We start from the raw sequence: 18925 nt of genomic DNA, 5'->3' as shown, positions 1-18925 counted from the left end.
TCCCTTCTACTTCCTGAGCGCCGGGGCCGCCGGGCCCGACCCGGGGGCAGCTCCGGGCATTGCCGCCCCTGCTGCAGTAGCGGGCCTGGGATCCCGGGCTCCTCACGTGCAGGGATCGGCCCGGGCGACCCCCGTGACGAGGGTGGGATCGGCAGCCCCTGCGCGAGCCTCGAGCGAGACCGGGCGGCAGGCAGGTGAGAAGCGCGAGTGGAGGCTGCGCGGGGGGAGGGGTCTTCGGGGAGCTGCCTGCGCGGGTGGAGCTGGCACCCTTTTGGATCAGTCACTGCGTCTGCTGCTCAGGCTGGCGATTCTCTGCCTGCATCCGCCACGGTTTGTCCAGGCCGTAAGTTGGCAAAATGTACCAGGCAGTACGCACGGTTTCTTCTCTCGTTAGACCTGGCACTCCGAATTGATTCTTTACTCACGGGACTAGTTGATTTTCCGGGTAAAGAAATCTTTGCCCTGCGAACCAGCCTCCTACCTTGACCTCCACGCTCTGGAGAGGGAGATCCGAAGCTGAACTCGCAGACGGCAAACTCGCTTTTGGAGGGACTCGTCTGGTAATGCTGGAAATAATTCAGGCATTGGCTGTTTAGGACAGCGGCACTGGACGGATATAAAAGATTTACGTGGATACAAATGGAGCTGTGAAGCTTTGGTTGGTCCTGGCTTATTGATCTTGTGTAATGCCTGTAATTTCTGTATGGGAATGAGAATATTTTACATTGGTTACACTTTTTAACTTATTAATTAGGTCTTTAGACTTTTTGTTTTATTTAGCCACAGGTATATGGGACAAGAACTAGTTGATGCCTGAATATGATTCCACTCAGAATTTAGGATGACAGAATGATAGTCATTGGGTTTATTTTATAGACAGCAAAACCAACAGAATGGGGGGGAAAATACAAGTATTTACTTTTTACTCATTGTCAATACTTAACCTTGATTTTTACTAAAAGTGTTTCATTTTGTGTCACTTAGATGTGATCACCTGGATTCTCCTCATTAGAGTTCCTAGTGAAATGTATTGGACACCCTAATCCAGTTTATTTGTGAAATAAATTTTTAAACATTAAGGTGATGAAAGCAAACTTTAAGTTCAGAAAATAGTGGATTCCTGTTGCTGGATATTCAATAACATACATTCTTGGTGGAATCCATATCAGTAACTGCTGCAGGGTCATCCTTTTTTTTTGTTATTATGTTGTACCTTGACGTTTCGACCCATTCATTACCTGGCTTGTCTTCCAAGGCCTATGTGAGATGATTAGTTTTCCTAACTTTCTTTTTAATTCACAGGCAGAGAGTATGTTATTCCATCCTTGGCTCACAGATTTATGGCAGAGATGGTGGATTTCTTTATTCTCTTCTTTATAAAAGCAACCATTGTCTTAAGCATTATGCACCTCAGTGGAATAAAGTAAGTTACGGTCATTTGCAGAAAAGATTTAATTTTTACTGTTTAGAAATCTTGTTTTGTTAAGTTCTGTTCATGCCTGCAAGTGACTATACAGATAATTGGTGTGACAGTGTCATGTTATTTTTAATAAGAGCTTTGTCAGATTTATTGTATTCTTGTTGGGCTTTAAGAAATAACTACAGGGGGTGGGAAACAAGCAATAACTTCTGTAAAGTGTGTGGGTATCTCACTTATGAAAAATAGAGACAAGGAACCTCCAAACCTGGTCTGATTTTATTCCTCTTACTATCCTGTTCCCTCTTGCTGTCCTGTGGAGTCTCTAAAGAAAAAGACATAAAGAGTTTTTGGTAGGTGAATTATTAATAATTAACTAGATGACATTTCCAAATGGGATTGCTTATACTTATCAGGCAAGTGAGATATATATTTGAATAATCCTTTCAGATTAACAATAGTCATAATAGTAGTTATCACTTCCTAAGTACTTTCTATTTGCTCGGCACTGAGCTTATGTCTATGAGTGGATTCTTATTTAATCATAATACCACTATGAAGAAGAGGTTAATACCTCCATTTTATAGAGTGTGAAATTTGGGTTTATGAGAGGTTAAGCCCAGAACTTAGAGTTACAAAGATGGTAAGTGGCAGATACAAGTTTATGTAGTCAAATTCAAGGGCCCTGGCCAGGAATCTAAGTGTTACTGGGATTCCTCCCTGCCTATCCCTCCCTCCCTCCCTCCCCACCTCAGGTCAAATATCAATTCCTTTATGTTCAATCTCCTAAATAGCTTTCAACCTAGGACACTTCCTCCTCGCTGCCAGACTGTTTTTCATCATCGCTTCTCCCTATCCCAGTTACTGTCATCTCTTGCTTGGGTTATAGCAAAAGTTTCTTAAATTGGTAACTCAGCCTCCTGTCTTCTGTGTTATCTCCGTCTAGCCTCTTACATGATCATAAATTCTGAATCTGCCCCCTCTCTTGCCTTAAAACCCTTCAATGAATTCTTTTTGCCAGCAGGATAAAGTCTGAATTTCATCATGAGGTTTAACAGATGCCCTTATTTTTTTATTTTCTTTTTTGAACTGAGAGTCTTTGTCACTCAGGCTGGAATGCAGTGGCACAATCATAGCTCGCGACAGCCTCAAACTTCTGGGCTCAGGCCATCCTTCGACCTCAGCCTCCTGAGTAGCTGGGACTACTACCGGCACATACCACCAAACATGGCTAATTTTTTGATGTTTTTGTAGAGATGAGGTCTTGCTATTGTTGTCTAGGCTGGTCTTGAACTCCTGGGCTCAAGCAATCCTCCTACCTCGGCCAAAGTGCTGGGATTATAGGCGTGAGCCACCATGCCTGGCCAGATGCCCTTATTTCTTAATCACTGTCACCTCACACACTTAATATTTGAGCTATACCAAACTACTTGTAGCTTCCATCACACACTCTCTTGCTTCAAGGCTTTCTCTCATAGTGCTTCCTCCCTCTGGAACTTTAGTCTGACCAACTTCTCTTCATCTTATCCTCCCCTAAATGTCATTTCTGGGAAGGCTTCACAAGGTTACTTCCTGGTGTGTGTGTTTTTGTATTCTCCTGTGGTTCCTTATCACAGCTCTTATCCCACTTTACTATTGCTACTTAGTTATTGTTTTCCTTGCTAGGTTAGACTCTCCATGAAAGCAGAGACCACATTGAATTCATTCACCAATACGTCCCCAGGGCTAGTACAGTGCCTGTTCCTGCTAGTGCTGTTTATTTGTTGAATAAACTAATGAATGTTTTATGAAACTAGATGATTGGGAACCTAAAGATAAGTTCAGAATTTCAGTTAAAATGTATGACTTATACTAATGAAAAAAAATCAGCACAACAGTTCAGATAACTAATTCTTTATAACCCTAAACTATTATTTCATGTAGGGATATCTCTAAGTTTGCTATGCATTATATAATAGAAGAAATAGATGAAGACACATCAATGGAAGACTTGCAGAAAATGATGGTTGTGGCTCTTATATACAGATTATTAGTTTGTTTCTATGAGGTAAGCTGCAGACTTCAGCAAATATTAATATTTAACAATCTAATTTTAGATTATCAGCCCACGACAAAAAGTAATGGAAATTTATAATTATTCCTATATTTTTCAAATGTCTCTTTCTACTTTTCTGGTTTTTCCAAAATTTCTTTAACATATTTAAGTTAAAAAAAATTTCGGAAGGAAGATGTTTTACAGTTCTTTGTAATGTTTTTCCAGATTTAGAAATGCAAATAAAATTTCACTCATAAATAGAATGTTTATGAATGTTACAGAATGTTTATGTCCAAAAATATACTTGTAAGTTGGTTGTGGAATTTGAAATGTATTTTTCCATACAAACAACTTGCTAAAAGTATAATAGACACAGATATATTACAGTGGACATCTTGTGGTATTGAACATGTTAAAGACCTACAGAAAAGCATTACATTGTTAACCTTTTGAGTACTCTGTGCAATTCTTTTAACTTGAAAATTTTAAAACATGAAATAGTATGGTAGGAAAACATCTTTAAAATTGGTATAGTTGAGCCAGTAAGTTATTTCTAATTATCCTTCTTTTCTTAGATAATTTGCATTTGGGGAGCAGGTGGAGCAACCCCAGGGAAGTTTCTGCTAGGGCTTCGAGTTGTGACATGTGATACATCAGTGCTTATTGCACCGAGTCGGGTTTTAGTGATTCCTTCCTCAAATGTTAGCATCACAACGTAAGTCCTTTTCTTAGCTTGATCTATAGTAATCAATATAATTCATAAGTTGTAGCATTTGATACAGTATTTTATTATTTTTTCCTTCATGGTATATATCAGATAGGCTTACATTTATTAAGTTTAAAACAAAGTTTGTGAGTATTTATTTCAGTTGTTATATAGTTGTAGACCTCTCTTTAGTATACATTTTTAAGATGATCATTTTATGAAATATAAGTCCAATAATAAGAGGATGATCTGGATGTTGATGCTATATCAGTGCTTAATTATCCTCTAGCTCTGTGGACATTGCATCAGTTACTAATCTGCTTTGAGCCTCCATTTGGTCATACCTGTCATTATCCCATCTTGAATGGGCAATAAGTTTTGACAGCTTATGCATTTCATGTATCCTGCTCCTGCTCTTAAGGGGTAAAGCTTATAGTACTTCCAGTACTCATGGCTAACTGCTGTCATCTAGTTCTGGGGGAATGTACAAATAGTGATAATGGAAGTAAGTTGTGAAGGCGAGTGGATGATAATCAGTTCCACCAAACAAGATACTGGCGGAATTTTTGCCAAAATGGTTCAGAGCTGGATTGTTGTGTCAATAAATATGAACAAGTGACTCTAGAAGAAGCCTTGGTTTTGCTGACATCCTCAGAATTTTCTTAAAATTTTGTGGTTATGATCCTAGCTACTTCTTTTAATAAAAGAGTCAATAATGGCTGATGTTTATCAAGCACTTATACAGCAGCAATTTTAGTAGCACTGCATATGTTTGAACTAACTTAATCCTAACAACCTGGTGGAGTGCAGTGGCTCATACATGTAATCCTAGCACTTTGGGAGGCCAAAGTGAGAGGATCACTTGAGCCCAGGAGTTCAGAACCAACCTGGACAACATAGCAAGACCCCCATCTCTACAAAAAAAAAACAGAAAAATAAGTAGGGTGTGGTGGTGTGTGCCTATAGTCTCAGCTACTCAGGAGGCAGGACAGAAGACTCAGGAGGCAGAGGTGGAAGGATGGCCTGAGCCCAAGAGGTGTTAAGGCTGCCGTGATCTGTAACTGTGCCGCTGTACTTCATCCTATCTCAAAAAAAAAAAGTCCCAACAACCTTCTAAGATAGATACTGTTATCCCTTTTTGCAGGTGTAGAACACAACTAGTAATTGGTAGAAGATGGATTCGAATTCAACTAGTCTGGATTCAGAGCCTACACTCTACACTATTCTGTAGCATCTCAGTGCACTGATAGGCAGAAATCTAACATTAGTAAGATAATTCTTCATTCTGAGTGATTGTTTAAAACTTTAAAGCTTCCCTTAATCTCTGGATCCCACAAGAGAGTTGATAAAAGAACTTAACAGTAATTTAAAATGCTAGTGCTTCATATAAGGTAGAAAATAGGATTGCAATAAGCATACTCAGTTTAGAAGATACCAGAAACACATTCTTCTGGCAAAATACTAGAAAATACTGTAAACCCTTAGTTCATGTTCTAAGACATGTTTAGTACTGCTTTTTATGTTCAAGTTCTAAGGTCTTTTATGTTAATGAAATCGTTCGAAATAGTTCAGGTGGTTTGATTATGATGCATTGCTACTTGAAAATAACTCCGATATCAAAGGTAAAAATTCTCGCAATATACTTTGAATATGCTTTTTCCTCCTGTGGATTTTCATAAAGAAGTGTGAACATGTTTTAAATATATATTTTGAACTTGATGGAATACCATTATTCTATGTGGTTGACATACTTACCTGATTTTTTTTTTAACTTTTTAGGTCTACTATTCGAGCTTTAATCAAGAATTTTTCTATTGCTTCTTTTTTCCCTGCTTTCATCACACCACTGTTTTTTCAGCATAATCGAACAGCCTATGACATTGTAGCAGGAACCATTGTGGTAAAAAGAAGTGGGGTCAGATGATGCCTCAAAAAGCCCTGATTTATAAAACCTATGGAATAATGACAAGACTAAATTACGTATCAAGGCCATCAGTATCCCTGGGTTATATTAATTGATGATTTAGAAATTAAAGCAGTCACTCCAGTGTGATACAGGTGACTATTTTCAAAGTATTGATTTTACTTGAATGCCAAAGAAATCTTCCAGAAGAAAAAACTTATTAAATTCAAGTATTTAAAATGTTTAGATAAAAAAGACGGCAAGTGGTTTTATAATCAACAGTGGACAATATTCTTAAGATCTAAGGCATTAGGATTTCTGAAAGTTTTCAGCTTTGCAATCGCTAAGTGAAACTTTGAAAATTTATTTTGGTTTATCCCAAAATAATGGAAAATGTCCAGTTGTGTTTTGTAAACACCTACATAATTCATCTTGTAGTTAACACTTTCTGGGGAAATTGTCTGGTTTTGGGGGGAGGGAATGGGAACACAAATTGGATAGTCCATTTATCTCCCATCCCAGGAGGTGTGGTGAGTTAGCCGCAAGAAAGTGGAACAAGAAGGGCTGGCCTGGCAGTTTCCTTACCTGAAGTTTTCCAACCTGTACTGCAGTTCACTGTGGTAATGATGTAACTTTACAACAGTTCTTAATGCTTAAACATGTGTTTGTGGGCAAGCTTTTCATGATGATGAAATGTTGTCATATTGCTATATTACCATTGTGTTTTTTTTTAAGTTAGTGATTTCTTTTAATGGGGGGGAGTAAATTTTCACTGTAAATTTTGCTTATAATTCATGTGCAAGTATTTTCAGTGCCCTGAATCAAACTAATAAGTGTGGAAAATATGCTTTCATTAAACTGTTGCCTATTTACTATAAAACAATATTCCCAGTATGTGCAGCATGAAGAAAGTATTAATGCTTTTCAGTGTTCTGAATATGAGTGTAACTTCTATTGATATACAGCATATTCACATACTAGTTAGTTTTCTTTTATACTTATAGTTCCATGACTGTTGGAAACATCAAGGTATTAAAAAACTTCATGATATTTCATGATTAAACATTAGTAGCATGTAAAATATTAGCAGTTTTCCTAATATGTACTATTCTTTCTAAAGCAAGGGAGAATATCATTTCCAGACATTCTAGGTTCTTTTAGGCTCATTTTGGGCCTGCTAGGGGCAAAGTTTGGGGGGAAATGTTATGCAAAGTAATAGCTTGTATTTATATCTTGCCGCTTTACTTTATTCTTCTGTTGAAGCAAAATTTTGGGGTTTTGTGTATCTGTACTTTTCGTAAATGTCCCAGTTAGCTGTGTTGAGATATACCTGTGCTATTTATAGTTTTATTTGATTCATAGGTATTTTCTCCAGCTCTGCTGTTATTTTCCAAAAAACACTAAACTTTATTGCACACTTCAAAATTAGGGTGCTTAAAAGATCAATATAGGCAATGTCCATGGTCTTAAATATAATATTAAACATAAGACACATCTAAAAATCTATAAATTGATCACTGTATCAGTTTCCAGAGTAGGTTTTTCTTTGACATTTAAAACCAGGAAAATATTCACATTTGATATTTATAGAAACTTTAGCAAATGTCCTTATTTATAATACCTTTTCATTATGAAATTTCATAAACCATGTTTTTCAAAATAACTTTCCATAGCTTTACAGAAATGCTATTAGTTAAGAAGTATGTCAAAGTACTAAATAGATCATTGACATGTGCCCTCTGGGAAGAATTAGTGTTATGGTCCTTCACAGTGAAAAAAATTTTTTTTTTTTAGAAAATGTTTAATAAATGTTGCACTTTAGTAGTATATGTACAAGTACTGGTTTACACACTACTTTTGCCACCAACTGAGGAATTGTTGCTGAAATGTTCTTCATGTAGCTCTGGAATACACCTTAAGATTCTTAATTTCTGCTCAGGTAATTGAACAGTTTGCCATCTGTGTTATTTCCATCTATTAAGTAAAACAAAAGCAAACTGGTCCGGCTTAATTTGTTATATTTAAAATATTGCATGTTTTCTCTACATGAGTAATTCAGATTAATATCTATATAGGTCCACTCAGATCTAACCATGGATTCAAGTTATACTATACAGCCCTATAAAATACATAGAAGTATTATTGTCTGCCTTTACAGGAGAACCCAAGTCTGTTTCTATTTATGAATCTAGCACTTAGGGAAAGAGATTTCTAAAGTCAAAAAAAATGTGAAAACAATGAGGGAAGAGGGAACCAGGCCTTAGAGCCACGTATTTTTCTCTTGGGGTTTGTATGGTAGTCTTTCTTCTTTTCAGAAATACTTGAATATATTTCACTTATAGAAATACTGGTTTTCTCTGTCAAAGTGTAATTCTTATGCTTAAGCTGTAGCCTAAAAAGGCAAAAGAAAGTTTACTGACATCATCTATCACATAACAATAAGGGAACAAAAATCAAGAGTCAAATGTGAGAATACTATTTTAATGAGCATGCCCCTAAGTGAAACCAGAGAATTGGCAGTTAATTTGTGCTGCAGAAAATATTAGTACCCATCACTAAAGATAACCTGAGTGGCTACTACACCTTGAAAAAAGTCTGGCATACTAAGTGAATAATGTTCATGTTGGAGCCAGGAGCTGGGCCTAGGGTAAGTAAGCATGATTTATGGCCTTGCTTTTAGGCTACTCTTGACTATAGAAATAAAGCCAGCACTTTGGGAACTAGCAAGCCTTGTCAGTATTATAAAAAGTATCACCCAACTGATACTTTGCTTCTACAAAACATTTACTTTCCAATTTTAGCCAAGTATTTAGGATCGAAAAAAATGCATTATATTTGAAGGCCATATTGTCTAGATTACAGAATTAATGTTTTTAATTGTTTCAAATAACAATAAAAAAAAGGATTTGTTCCCTTCAATAACTGTTTGGGTGTTTTACTTATGCATGTTACTTCTAGCAAAGGGAAGGTAGAAGAGTTGAAAATTTAGTTCTTGCTACTTGGGAATAAAGGGCTTTTTGAGGGGGTTAAGAGTATTAAATGTTTTCATTCTACACTGTCTCTACTAAAACAGGCAATTGTTTCTTTGAAGAATGTCTAAATAACAGTATTCCTAAAATCTGACAAGTACCATTTTAATCATTTCACATTCCCCAGCCCTAGTACAATGGGCCAAAGTCTCTTGCCTAGGTCAAGTTCCTCATTTCAAATTGTGTATATACTTCCTTGTGGTTCATTATAGTAGGGCTTGACCTGCAAACAGTATTGATGGCCTACCTACAAATAAAATTCAGCAGTGTTTCTAATAAATTTGTATGCCAGCAATTTGTACTATCTCAATAAATACTTAGAGTCCACCAATGCCTATGTGTGTTGTCTAATTCTTTGAGAAGGTTTGCTCTAAAATCTCTCACTTAAGGAAACCTTGCTTCCAAATACAGCTTTCCCAGTAGCTACAGCAGTAAACTAGAATGCTTTCAGAAATAGGTCTATGGAACTCGTCAATTTTTAGAGACATCCTCTTTTAACAAGTAGTACACTCAGAAGTACATGAACAGGTCGGGTGCGGTGGCTCACGCCTATAATCCCAGCACTTCGGGAAGCTGAGGCGAGAAGACTGCCTGAGCTCAAGGTTTGAAAGCAGCCTAGGCACCTTGCCTATACAATAAATTTTTAAAAATTAGCCAGACTTGGTGGTGCACATCTGTAGTTCCAGCTACTTGGAAGGCTGAGGTGGAAGGATCACATGAGACTCAAAAAAAAAAAAAAAAAAAGTACATGAACAAAACAATGTTAAAAGCTTTAACCATCACAACCATCACACAAAATTAAGTCTCATAGCTAGTAAATGACTGAGATGGGCAACTTAAATCCAGTTCTGACCTTAAAAGCCTTTCCTATTCTTTCACAAACATGCCCAGAGGGGAAGGGCAGGATACAAAACAGGTTCCTCAAGAAAGGCAAAAGACATAAGAGTAGCTAAAATATAACCTAGTTTGAGTCCTGTAGACAATGTGCTGCTACAAGCCTAGCCACAACCTACACATTTTGGAACCACAGAGGATTTTCAAGATAAGTTATAAAGTTGCCTCATATTACAAACAAATGAAGGCTGACTGGCACAGTCATAGTTGGTATGTGTTGTTAGACCTAGTAACCCCATTTTCTCAATTTTATTATACCAGATTTGTCCATTTCCATTAAACACACAGGCTAACCTTTATAAAACTTCCATTGAATTTCAGACTTTAAAACGGGAACAAGAGCCAGGCACGGCGGCGGCTTATGCCTGTAATCCCTGCGCTTTGGAAGCAGAGGCGAGAGGATTGCCTGAGCCCACAGATTTAAGACCAGCCTGGGCAACATGATGAGACCTCATCCCTACAATCAGTCAAAAAAACAATCCAGGTTTGGTTGTACACACCTGTAGTTCCAGCTACGTGGAAGGTTGTGGTGGGAAGAGCACATGAGTCCAGCAGGTTGAAGCTGCAGTGGCCATGAGTGTGCCACTGCACTCCAGCCCCAGCAACAAAGTGAGATTCTGACTCAAAAAGCACAGAAAATGGCATGCTGAGATAATTAAAGCAAACACTTAAGTTCTTCCCAGGAAAAACCAGTTTATGCCCTGGTTACAAATTGTTAAAATTAATTCAGTAATTTATTTCAAATAATAAAATGCTGATTACATGAACAATTCCGGGGAGAATTTGTAACAAATGTTAATAAGCAGCTTAAGGACATTATCAATTATCAATTTTCTTAATGCCTGGAATTGTAATTACTCAAAACAACTCCAGCACTCTGCCTAAAGTGACATCCTCAAAACTCAGTACAGCAGAATTCTTCCAGGTGCTTATTCAGTGATGCAGATTTTTGGCCTATCCAGACTGTATATGGTATATACAGTGAGAACTACTGATGTTCTGGTCAACCAACCAAATTTTAAAAACATACCCGATAATTATATTAAACTTTCTGCACATGACTTTCCTCCAGAAATTATTTCCCATTAAAATCAATTTCTCAATGGCCCAGTAAAAGAAGTAAGCTTTTATTTTCTAACGTTTCCCCTTTTTCCACAAAAGGCCCTCAATTTTCACTTGTGTATGGAGTATACAACCCAAGGCATATATTACAGTCACATAAGTGGGTCCCACAGCCTGAGTCAGCCCAATAAGGAGATGGAACCTCTGCTGGGCCAAGGAAGGACAGTTGAGGTTGGCACCCTGAGAACTAAAGCAGATTATAAAATGTCCCACAGTCTGAATATAAGTCTATAGACTTCTCAGTTTTGGGGTCAAAAGAGTCTACTTTTAACATAGTTAAGTATGGTTTTTAATACATTGTTTAAAAAAGAAAAGTACTAAGTAAACATTATTCTAGCACATTTTTAGAGAAAAGTAAGAAGCATAATATTCTTAACCATCTAGGCCAAGAGAATGGCTAAAAACTACCTATAGAGAAATTAGGTATTAACGTCTCAGCAGTAAGACACAACAGATTTCTAGTTACCTCTTCCAGCAATCACCACTCCCATTTGCCACCCCCCGCCTCGCCAATAGTGTCAAATATATATTACTAATAAAGTAAATATAAATAAAAATTTCTACCTCTAAACAGCATTTCATGATGGCCTAAGATGTCAGGTAAGAAAAATATTTTTTCATTGGAAACACAAAAAAGCTCCTAAACATTTTAAAGTTCTGAATTGTAACTCCAGCCAAACAAGTTTAGCTTAATTAAAAGTGAGAACAAGTTGAAGGTGTATTCAAATTAAAAAATAAAATGGCACCAAATGCTGTTTCAAGAACTCTTTTATGAACCACAGGAGAGAAAAAAAAATCTAGTAAAAACAATAATAATGCAATAAAATAATCCAAAAGAAATTACAGTTGATCCTCAAACACCACAGGTTTGAACTGTGCAGTCTAACCTTATACATAAACTTCCCCCGCTCCCCCAACCAGATGCAGACTGAAAACAGTATTTGTAGGGATGCAAAGCCTGCATATTCGGGGAGCTGGTTTTCATATACTGAGGTTCTGCAAGGCTGACTGCTGGACTTGAGTATGTGCGCATCTTGGGGGGTTGTTTTTCAGCACGATTCCCTGCATATACACCAAGGGACAACTGTGTAAAAAGGGCCACCGTAGTCTCCGTGGCTCCCTCATATCTCCACGAACTCAATCAATAAATGCTGTCTAATCATCTATCAAGAAGTATACAGGCACAAACATTAATGGTTGTATTTATTTTCAACTTTAAAAAAAGGCACGTAAATCTATGTGCAAATAGGGCATGATTCCTAGCACCAGGCAAGAAGTAGTACCTTTTTTTTATGTGGAATATTCAGATACTTTTCCATTATACTTGTCTAAATCACTCAAATGTATTCTTTGGAATTCACCTAATTGACCACTGTTAACCTTTATATAAAAAATCCTTTCCCATTAATACTGTGTACCTTCATTATGAGTTAAAACTAAAACAAAAAGTATGTCATAAGTTTTTATTGATGGCATTTATCCCATGGTTTAACATGTTAATTATACTGTAATAAACATGGCTTTAATATTAAACTTTTCCTTATTATCCAAAGTCACCACAGTCCATTTCAGTAAATATAAAAATATATGCTTAATACTTTGTACAATACTGGTTTTTGGTCCAAACAAAACTGGATCAGAAAAGCCAATAAATTCAACTTTAAGAATCCCCAATTTTTTTTTTTAAAGATTTCCAAATGGATTTAGGCAACTTTGAATAATGGGATTTACATAATAAAATCTGAGACAAGACTAAACAAACAACAAAAAAATTTCTAACACAAAAATTCCAATTTCAAGTTCACAGATTTTATGTTATGCAAAAAAAGTACAGAAACAAAATTGTATTTACATAAGTTTCATAATAAAATAATGAAAAAGGCAAGACAGGTGATAGAAGAATGAAAATATAGAAATAGCATATAATTATTAAATGGAGAACGAACTAGATCTAACAAGTCCTTAGCACGGACCATTCTTTAATCAGGCTTCCTGTATCAGAAGATTTTAGTGCACGATACACCTAACTCACTCACTTCACACATACACCAGCACAAACTTGGCATAGAAATCATTCATTTCAACATCCTCTAATCTATACAGAATTCTAATCTATACAGAATTCCTCAGATAAAATTACAATTCCAATGCGTTCCATAAATGCTTATCAACGCACATAGTGGCGCAAAGAGGTTCTGTACAAAGCCATCCTCTGTGTGAGCTCTATCCTGGGTATAACAGGACTATGTCAAATCAGTGAATAATCCGCTGGATCATAAAATATTTTTGATGAAGAATCAGTCCCCAGTCCAGCTATTATTTTTTAAAAAGAGGGTGGGTGACGTGGGGATGTGGCTTCTATAAAGAAAGAAAAAGGGGGGAAAGTTCCAAATTAAATAAGACCTTAGGCAGATCTGACTTCAGTTAACAGCAGCACACAGTACAATCCAGTCTGAAAACGGCACCAGCTGTTGTTAAAACTGTGTGTTAACACCAATGTGTCTTTATTTCCGGCGTCTAACGGCAGTCTTTATCTTGCGACCAGAAACTGAAGTTCCAGAAGAAGAGAACATATTTTTCCCATTTGACCTATGAAAAATAAAAACTTAATAATGTGATATAATGCTCAAGAGCACAATTTTAGAATCGTAACATTTAACGTAAGCAGCAAGGGGAGAGGTGATGGGGACACACAAACAAAGCACATCTTCTGCTATACCTAACACAAACATGACTGCTACTTTTTTCAGGCTATGTAATCCTCCCAAATTATAACATGGTAAATTGATGTTGGAAAACATATTTAATTTTATCCAAACTATACTGTACCTTGATGACTTTTAAAAACAAAATACGCACACACCTTTACCAATATAAATTCTCCATTTCAACAAAAAATTATCTTACCCTACTGTGAATGCTCCTGAAGACTGGTTAAATGGAAAGACCCCTGAGCCTGAAGGTGGGGCTGAGGCTGCCTGCGTGCTAGGATTTGCACCAAATGTGAACACTCCTGACGGATTATTGTTTGTGAAGTTGAAATTTGTAGTGCTGCTGCCAAAATGGAAAACTGAACCTACAATAGTTGAACAAAAAAGTACTTCATTAGGGAAAAAATAATTTTTTTAATTAATGACTGAGTTCTACATACAAAAACATGTATAAAGAGTTAAGATCTCTTATGGTCTCATAATCTAAAGAAAATTGAAATATTCCCTCCATTGAAACACAGTACACATACTTGACACCTCCAACAAATCACACAACTTACCCATGACCAAGGAAAAAGGGCAGTGTGGGTTTCTGGTTAAACACAGTGAAATCAACAAGTACATTTAGGTCTATCTTCTTGGAAAAGTGCATTAAAAATAGTAAAGGGATTTTTACAAAGAGGAGAAGAGATGGGACAGACAACAGCAAAAAAAAAAGTTTAGAAGCTATAAGGCTGACTAGAACTGATACTAAATTAGCAGCAGGGAAAGCACAGAAGCAATTCCATTTACTCCAATCATAACCAAAAATTTAGATTCCAGGTACTTCTGGAAGTGAGAATGAAGGTGGGACCAAAAGAGAAAAAAAGGAAATACCTGTTTAAGAAGAAAATATACAGATCAATCTCTCCCCAGTACCATCCAAGCAGAACAGAAGTTTAGTCTTTAGAGAAGTCTCTGGACTGGGGGACACCATGAATAGTCAAAGGCAAGAATCTCATATTGAAAACAGAGGAATTAAGAATAGGTTGACTGGTCTCTATTGGTTACTTCTTTTTTAAAAACTAGTTTGATAAACAGACAAATAACAACCTAGGAAATTGACTGTCATAAGAAAACTACCTACCAAAAGAAAAAGCCCTGAACCAGATGGTTTTCCAGCAGAATTCTAAAAAACATACGAGGAGGAGCTGATGCCAATCATATTGAAAATACTCCAGGCAACCGAGAAAGATGGAACTCTCCCCAAATCATTTTATGAAGCTAACATCACACTGATACCCAAACTGGGTAAAGAGAATTACAGGCCAATATCCTTGATGAACACAGATGCTAAAATTGTCAACAAGATTCTAGCAAACCGGATCCAAGAACACATCTCAAAAATCATCCACCATGACCAAGAAGGCTTCCCCAAGATGCAGGGTTGGTTCAACATCCACAAGACCATAAATGTAATTAAATATATCAACAGATGTAAAGACAAAAACCACATGATTATTATCATTAGATGTGGAAAAACTTTTGATAAAATTCAGAACCCCTTCTTGATAAAACCCTCTAACACTTAGGCATAGATGGAACATACCTCAAAATAGTAAGGGCCATCTATGAGAAACCCACAGCCAACATACTGCTAAACAGACAGAAATTGGAACCATTTTCCCTGAAAACTGGAATAAGACAAGGATGCCCACTCTCACCCCTCCTGCTCAAAATAGTATTGGAAGCCCTAGCTAGAACAATCAGACAAGGGAAGGAAATCAGGGTATCCAAATATGACAAGAGGAAGTTAAGTTATCCCTCTTTGCAGATGACATGATTCTGTACCTCAAAAACCCAGAAGAATCTGCCAAAAACCTCCTTGCACTGATAGAGGACTTTGGCAAAGTCTCGGTATAAAATAAATGTGCAAAAGTCAGTCGCATTCCTATATACCAACAATAAACAAATAAAAACCCAAATAAAAAGCATAATCCTATTCACAATAGCCACACAGAAAATGAAATATACCTAGGCATCTTCCAAACCAGAGAAGTCAGACCTTTACAATGAAAACTACAAAACACCACTCAAAGAAATCAAAGATGATACAAACAAATGGAAAAATATTCCATGCTCATGTATTGGACGAATCAACATTGTTAAGGTGTCCATCCTAACCAAGGCAATCTACAGATTTATCACAATACCCATTAAATTACCAGCAGCATTCTGCTCAAACCTGGAAACGACAATACAGGAATTCATATGGAAGCATAATTGATCACAAATAGCCAAAACAATCCTCAGCAAAAAAAAACCAAAACAAAACAAACAAAAAAAAAACAAAGCGGGAGGCATCACACTCCCAGACTTTAAGCTTTATTATAAAGCTACAATAATCAAAACAGCCCGGTATTGGTACAAGAACAGGCATATAGACTCCAGAAGCAAAATCTCAATTTCTCAACCAACTCATCCTTGACAAAGCCTCTGCCATCAACCAACTGGGGAGAGAAGAACCTATTCAGTAAATGGTGCTGGGAAAACTGACTGACCACATGCAGATTAAAAGATTCCTACCTATCCCCATACACACAAAAATCAACTCTAAATGGATCAAAGATTTAAACATAAAACTCAAACTATAAGAACCTTAGAAAATGTAGGAGAAATCCTTATGGAAAATGGGAACTGACAACCAATTCCTGATCAAAACCCCACGTGCCCAGGCCATAAGAGATAATATAAACAAGTGGGACCTCATCAAACTGACAACCTTCTGCAAAGCCAAAGAAACCATTTAGAGAGTGAGGAAACAGCTTTTCCCACAGACTGGGAAAAAATAAGACCTAACATCGAGAATCTACAAGGAACTCAAACGTGCAGAAAAGAAAAAAACAAACAGCCCCATTACAAACTGGGCAAAAAATATTAACAGACACTTCTCAAAAGAAGACATACAAGCAGCCAACAGATAAATGAAAAAATGCTCAGCCTCACTAGTCATTAAAGAAATGCAAATTAAAATCACACTGAGATACCACCTAACTTCAATCAGGATGACCATCATCAATAACTCAAAAAACAAGAGATTCTGGAGAGAATGTGGCAAAAAGGGAACACTTCTACTCTGTTGGTAGAATGTAAACTAGTACAGCCTCTGTGGAAAAGTGTGATGATTCCTAAAAGACTTAAAAATCGACCTCACATATGACCCTGCAATCTCCCTACTGGGAATATACCCGGAGGAACTCAAATCACTCTATGGAAAAGATACCTGCACACACGTTTATTGCAGCATTGTTCACAATAGCAAAAACATGGAACCAACTGTGCTGCCTATCGAAAGAGGACTGGATTTAAAAAATGTGGTACATATACATGATGGAATATTACACAGCCATAAAGAATGACAAAATTATGAACTTTGCAGCAACTTGGATGGACTTGGAGACTATAATACTAGGTGATCTATCACAGCAACAAAAAACACAATGGACTACTACTCAGCCATACAAAAATAAAATCACACCGTTTGCTACAACATGAGCGGCACTAGAAGGCAAAATTTTCAGTGAAATAAGCCCGTACAGAAAGACAAATATTGCGTGCTCTGACTCACATGTGGGGGTTAAAACAAAAAAGTTGATCTCATGGAGGATCAAAGTAGAATGAGTTACCAGAAGCTGTGAAAGGTGTGTGTGTTTGGGAGGGGAGGAGATGAAGACAGGATGGTTAGTAGGTACAAATATACAGTTAGATAGAATAAGCCCTAGTGTTTAATAGTACAGCAGGGGCTGGGCGCAGTGGCTCAAGCCTGTAATCCCAGCACTTTGGGAGTTCGAGGTAAGAGGATTCCCTGAAACTAGGGTTTGAGACCAGCCTGGGCAACTTGGTGAGATCTCGTCTCTACAATAAATCAAAAAATTAGCCAGCTGTGGTGGTGTGTGCCTGTACTTCCAGTTACTTGGAAGGCTGAGGCGGAAGGGTTGCCTGACCCAGCAGGCTGAGGCTATGGTGGCTATGACCGTGCCACTGCACTCCAGCCTGGGTGACAGAGTGAGACTCTGACCCAGAAAAAAAAAATTGCACAGTAGGATAATGATAGCTGACAACAAAATACTGTATATTTCAAAACAGCCAGAAGAACTGAAATGTTCCCAACAGAATGTTCAAGGTAAATAATCTAGACACCTTGAGATGTGATTACACATTCTATGTATGTAACAAAATTTCACATGTAACCTACACATAGATACAAATATTATATATGCTTTTTAAAAATGAAAGAAATCTTAACTGCAGGCTTTAATTTTTACCAAAATTGCTTTCGGATCATTACTAAAATTATTATTTCTATGTGTGATGAAAATGTGTTTTCTGTAGGAATGGCCTTATTAATTAGATTTAACAGTATGGCCTTTTTTGACAATTATGCTGCTACCTTGAGCCTAAACTTTTCTGGCACCTTTACTCCTCAGGTATACCATGTTATAAAAGAACTGAGGACCACAACTTCAATATGCTCTTTCCCAAGTTTTGGTAACAGAGCGACGTAATTTTTAGTGCCCTTTTAGTTTTTTCCTCAACTCTTTTTCTTTCTCAATTGCAAAAATATTTCCTAAAATTGACTCTTTTTGTATGTAGTTTATAAAATTGATTATGAAGTGGCAATGTTTTAATCTGGGTTTGATAAAAGCATTTTTCCTCCGGAGGGAAAAAAAAGGTAATGAAAAACAGCCAGTGTGTTTAAAAATACTAAGAGATTTATACAAATGATATAGGAGTTAAGATTTTAACTAACAATATGCACAAGAAAATGCTAATAAAGATAGGGAATAATTAATGTCAGAGAAAACAAAAATCTGTATAGGAAAGAAAGTTATAGTACACCATATGGCTCAGCAACAGTCAGTATTTGCACACTGAGAATTCTGACCTAACCATACAGTATCTCTGACCTAACCATACAGTATCTCTCTGGAAATGTTATCTGTGTGAAAGAACTCTAAACTCTCCAATTCTATATTAGAAAAAACATCCTGATTAAAATGGTTAATATGGCCGGGCTCGGTGGCTCAGTCTGTAATCCTGCACTTTGGGAGGCCGAGGTGAGTGGATTG

General features: G+C 36.9%; 2 protein-coding genes across 6 annotated transcripts in view; one reads left to right on the top strand and one right to left on the bottom strand.

Annotated features, from left to right (window-relative positions):
- The first annotated feature begins 7 nt into the window (after positions 1-7).
- FAM8A1 (family with sequence similarity 8 member A1) lies at positions 8-10388 on the top strand. Of its 4 annotated transcripts, none has more exons than XR_002481995.1 (6): positions 8-194; positions 1303-1423; positions 3341-3464; positions 4028-4167; positions 5938-6216; positions 10306-10388. XR_002481995.1 is itself a non-coding variant. In XM_021712660.1 (5 exons), the coding sequence occupies exons 2-5, from the start codon at positions 1341-1343 to the stop codon at positions 6080-6082; spliced, it is 492 nt and encodes a 163-aa protein (XP_021568335.1). In that variant the 5' UTR covers positions 8-194; positions 1303-1340; the 3' UTR covers positions 6083-9423. The 4 variants fall into 4 exon arrangements, 2 of the variants coding, with proteins under 2 accessions (XP_021568335.1, XP_008056857.1); XR_002481994.1 differs by lacking the exon at positions 10306-10388 and adding an exon at positions 6584-9423; XM_021712660.1 differs by lacking the exon at positions 10306-10388 and having other exon boundaries at positions 5938-9423.
- A 2167-nt stretch (positions 10389-12555) lies between these two features.
- The window catches only part of NUP153 (nucleoporin 153), a 57355-nt gene continuing 50985 nt past the window's right edge, over positions 12556-18925 (bottom strand). For both annotated transcript variants that reach the window (XM_021712659.1, XM_008058665.1), the window contains 2 exons: positions 14014-14182; positions 12556-13695 (listed from right to left, as the gene is read on the bottom strand). In XM_021712659.1, the coding sequence (XP_021568334.1) occupies positions 13611-13695; positions 14014-14182 (254 nt within the window). In that variant the 3' untranslated portion in view covers positions 12556-13610. The remainder of the gene's footprint in view (positions 13696-14013; positions 14183-18925) is intronic.

Source organism: Carlito syrichta, unplaced genomic scaffold (assembly GCF_000164805.1).
Source record: "Carlito syrichta isolate Samal-C Ts95f unplaced genomic scaffold, Tarsius_syrichta-2.0.1 Scaffold303572, whole genome shotgun sequence".
Lineage (NCBI taxonomy): Eukaryota > Metazoa > Chordata > Mammalia > Primates > Tarsiidae > Carlito > Carlito syrichta.
This window is presented reverse-complemented; position numbering and strand designations above follow the sequence as displayed.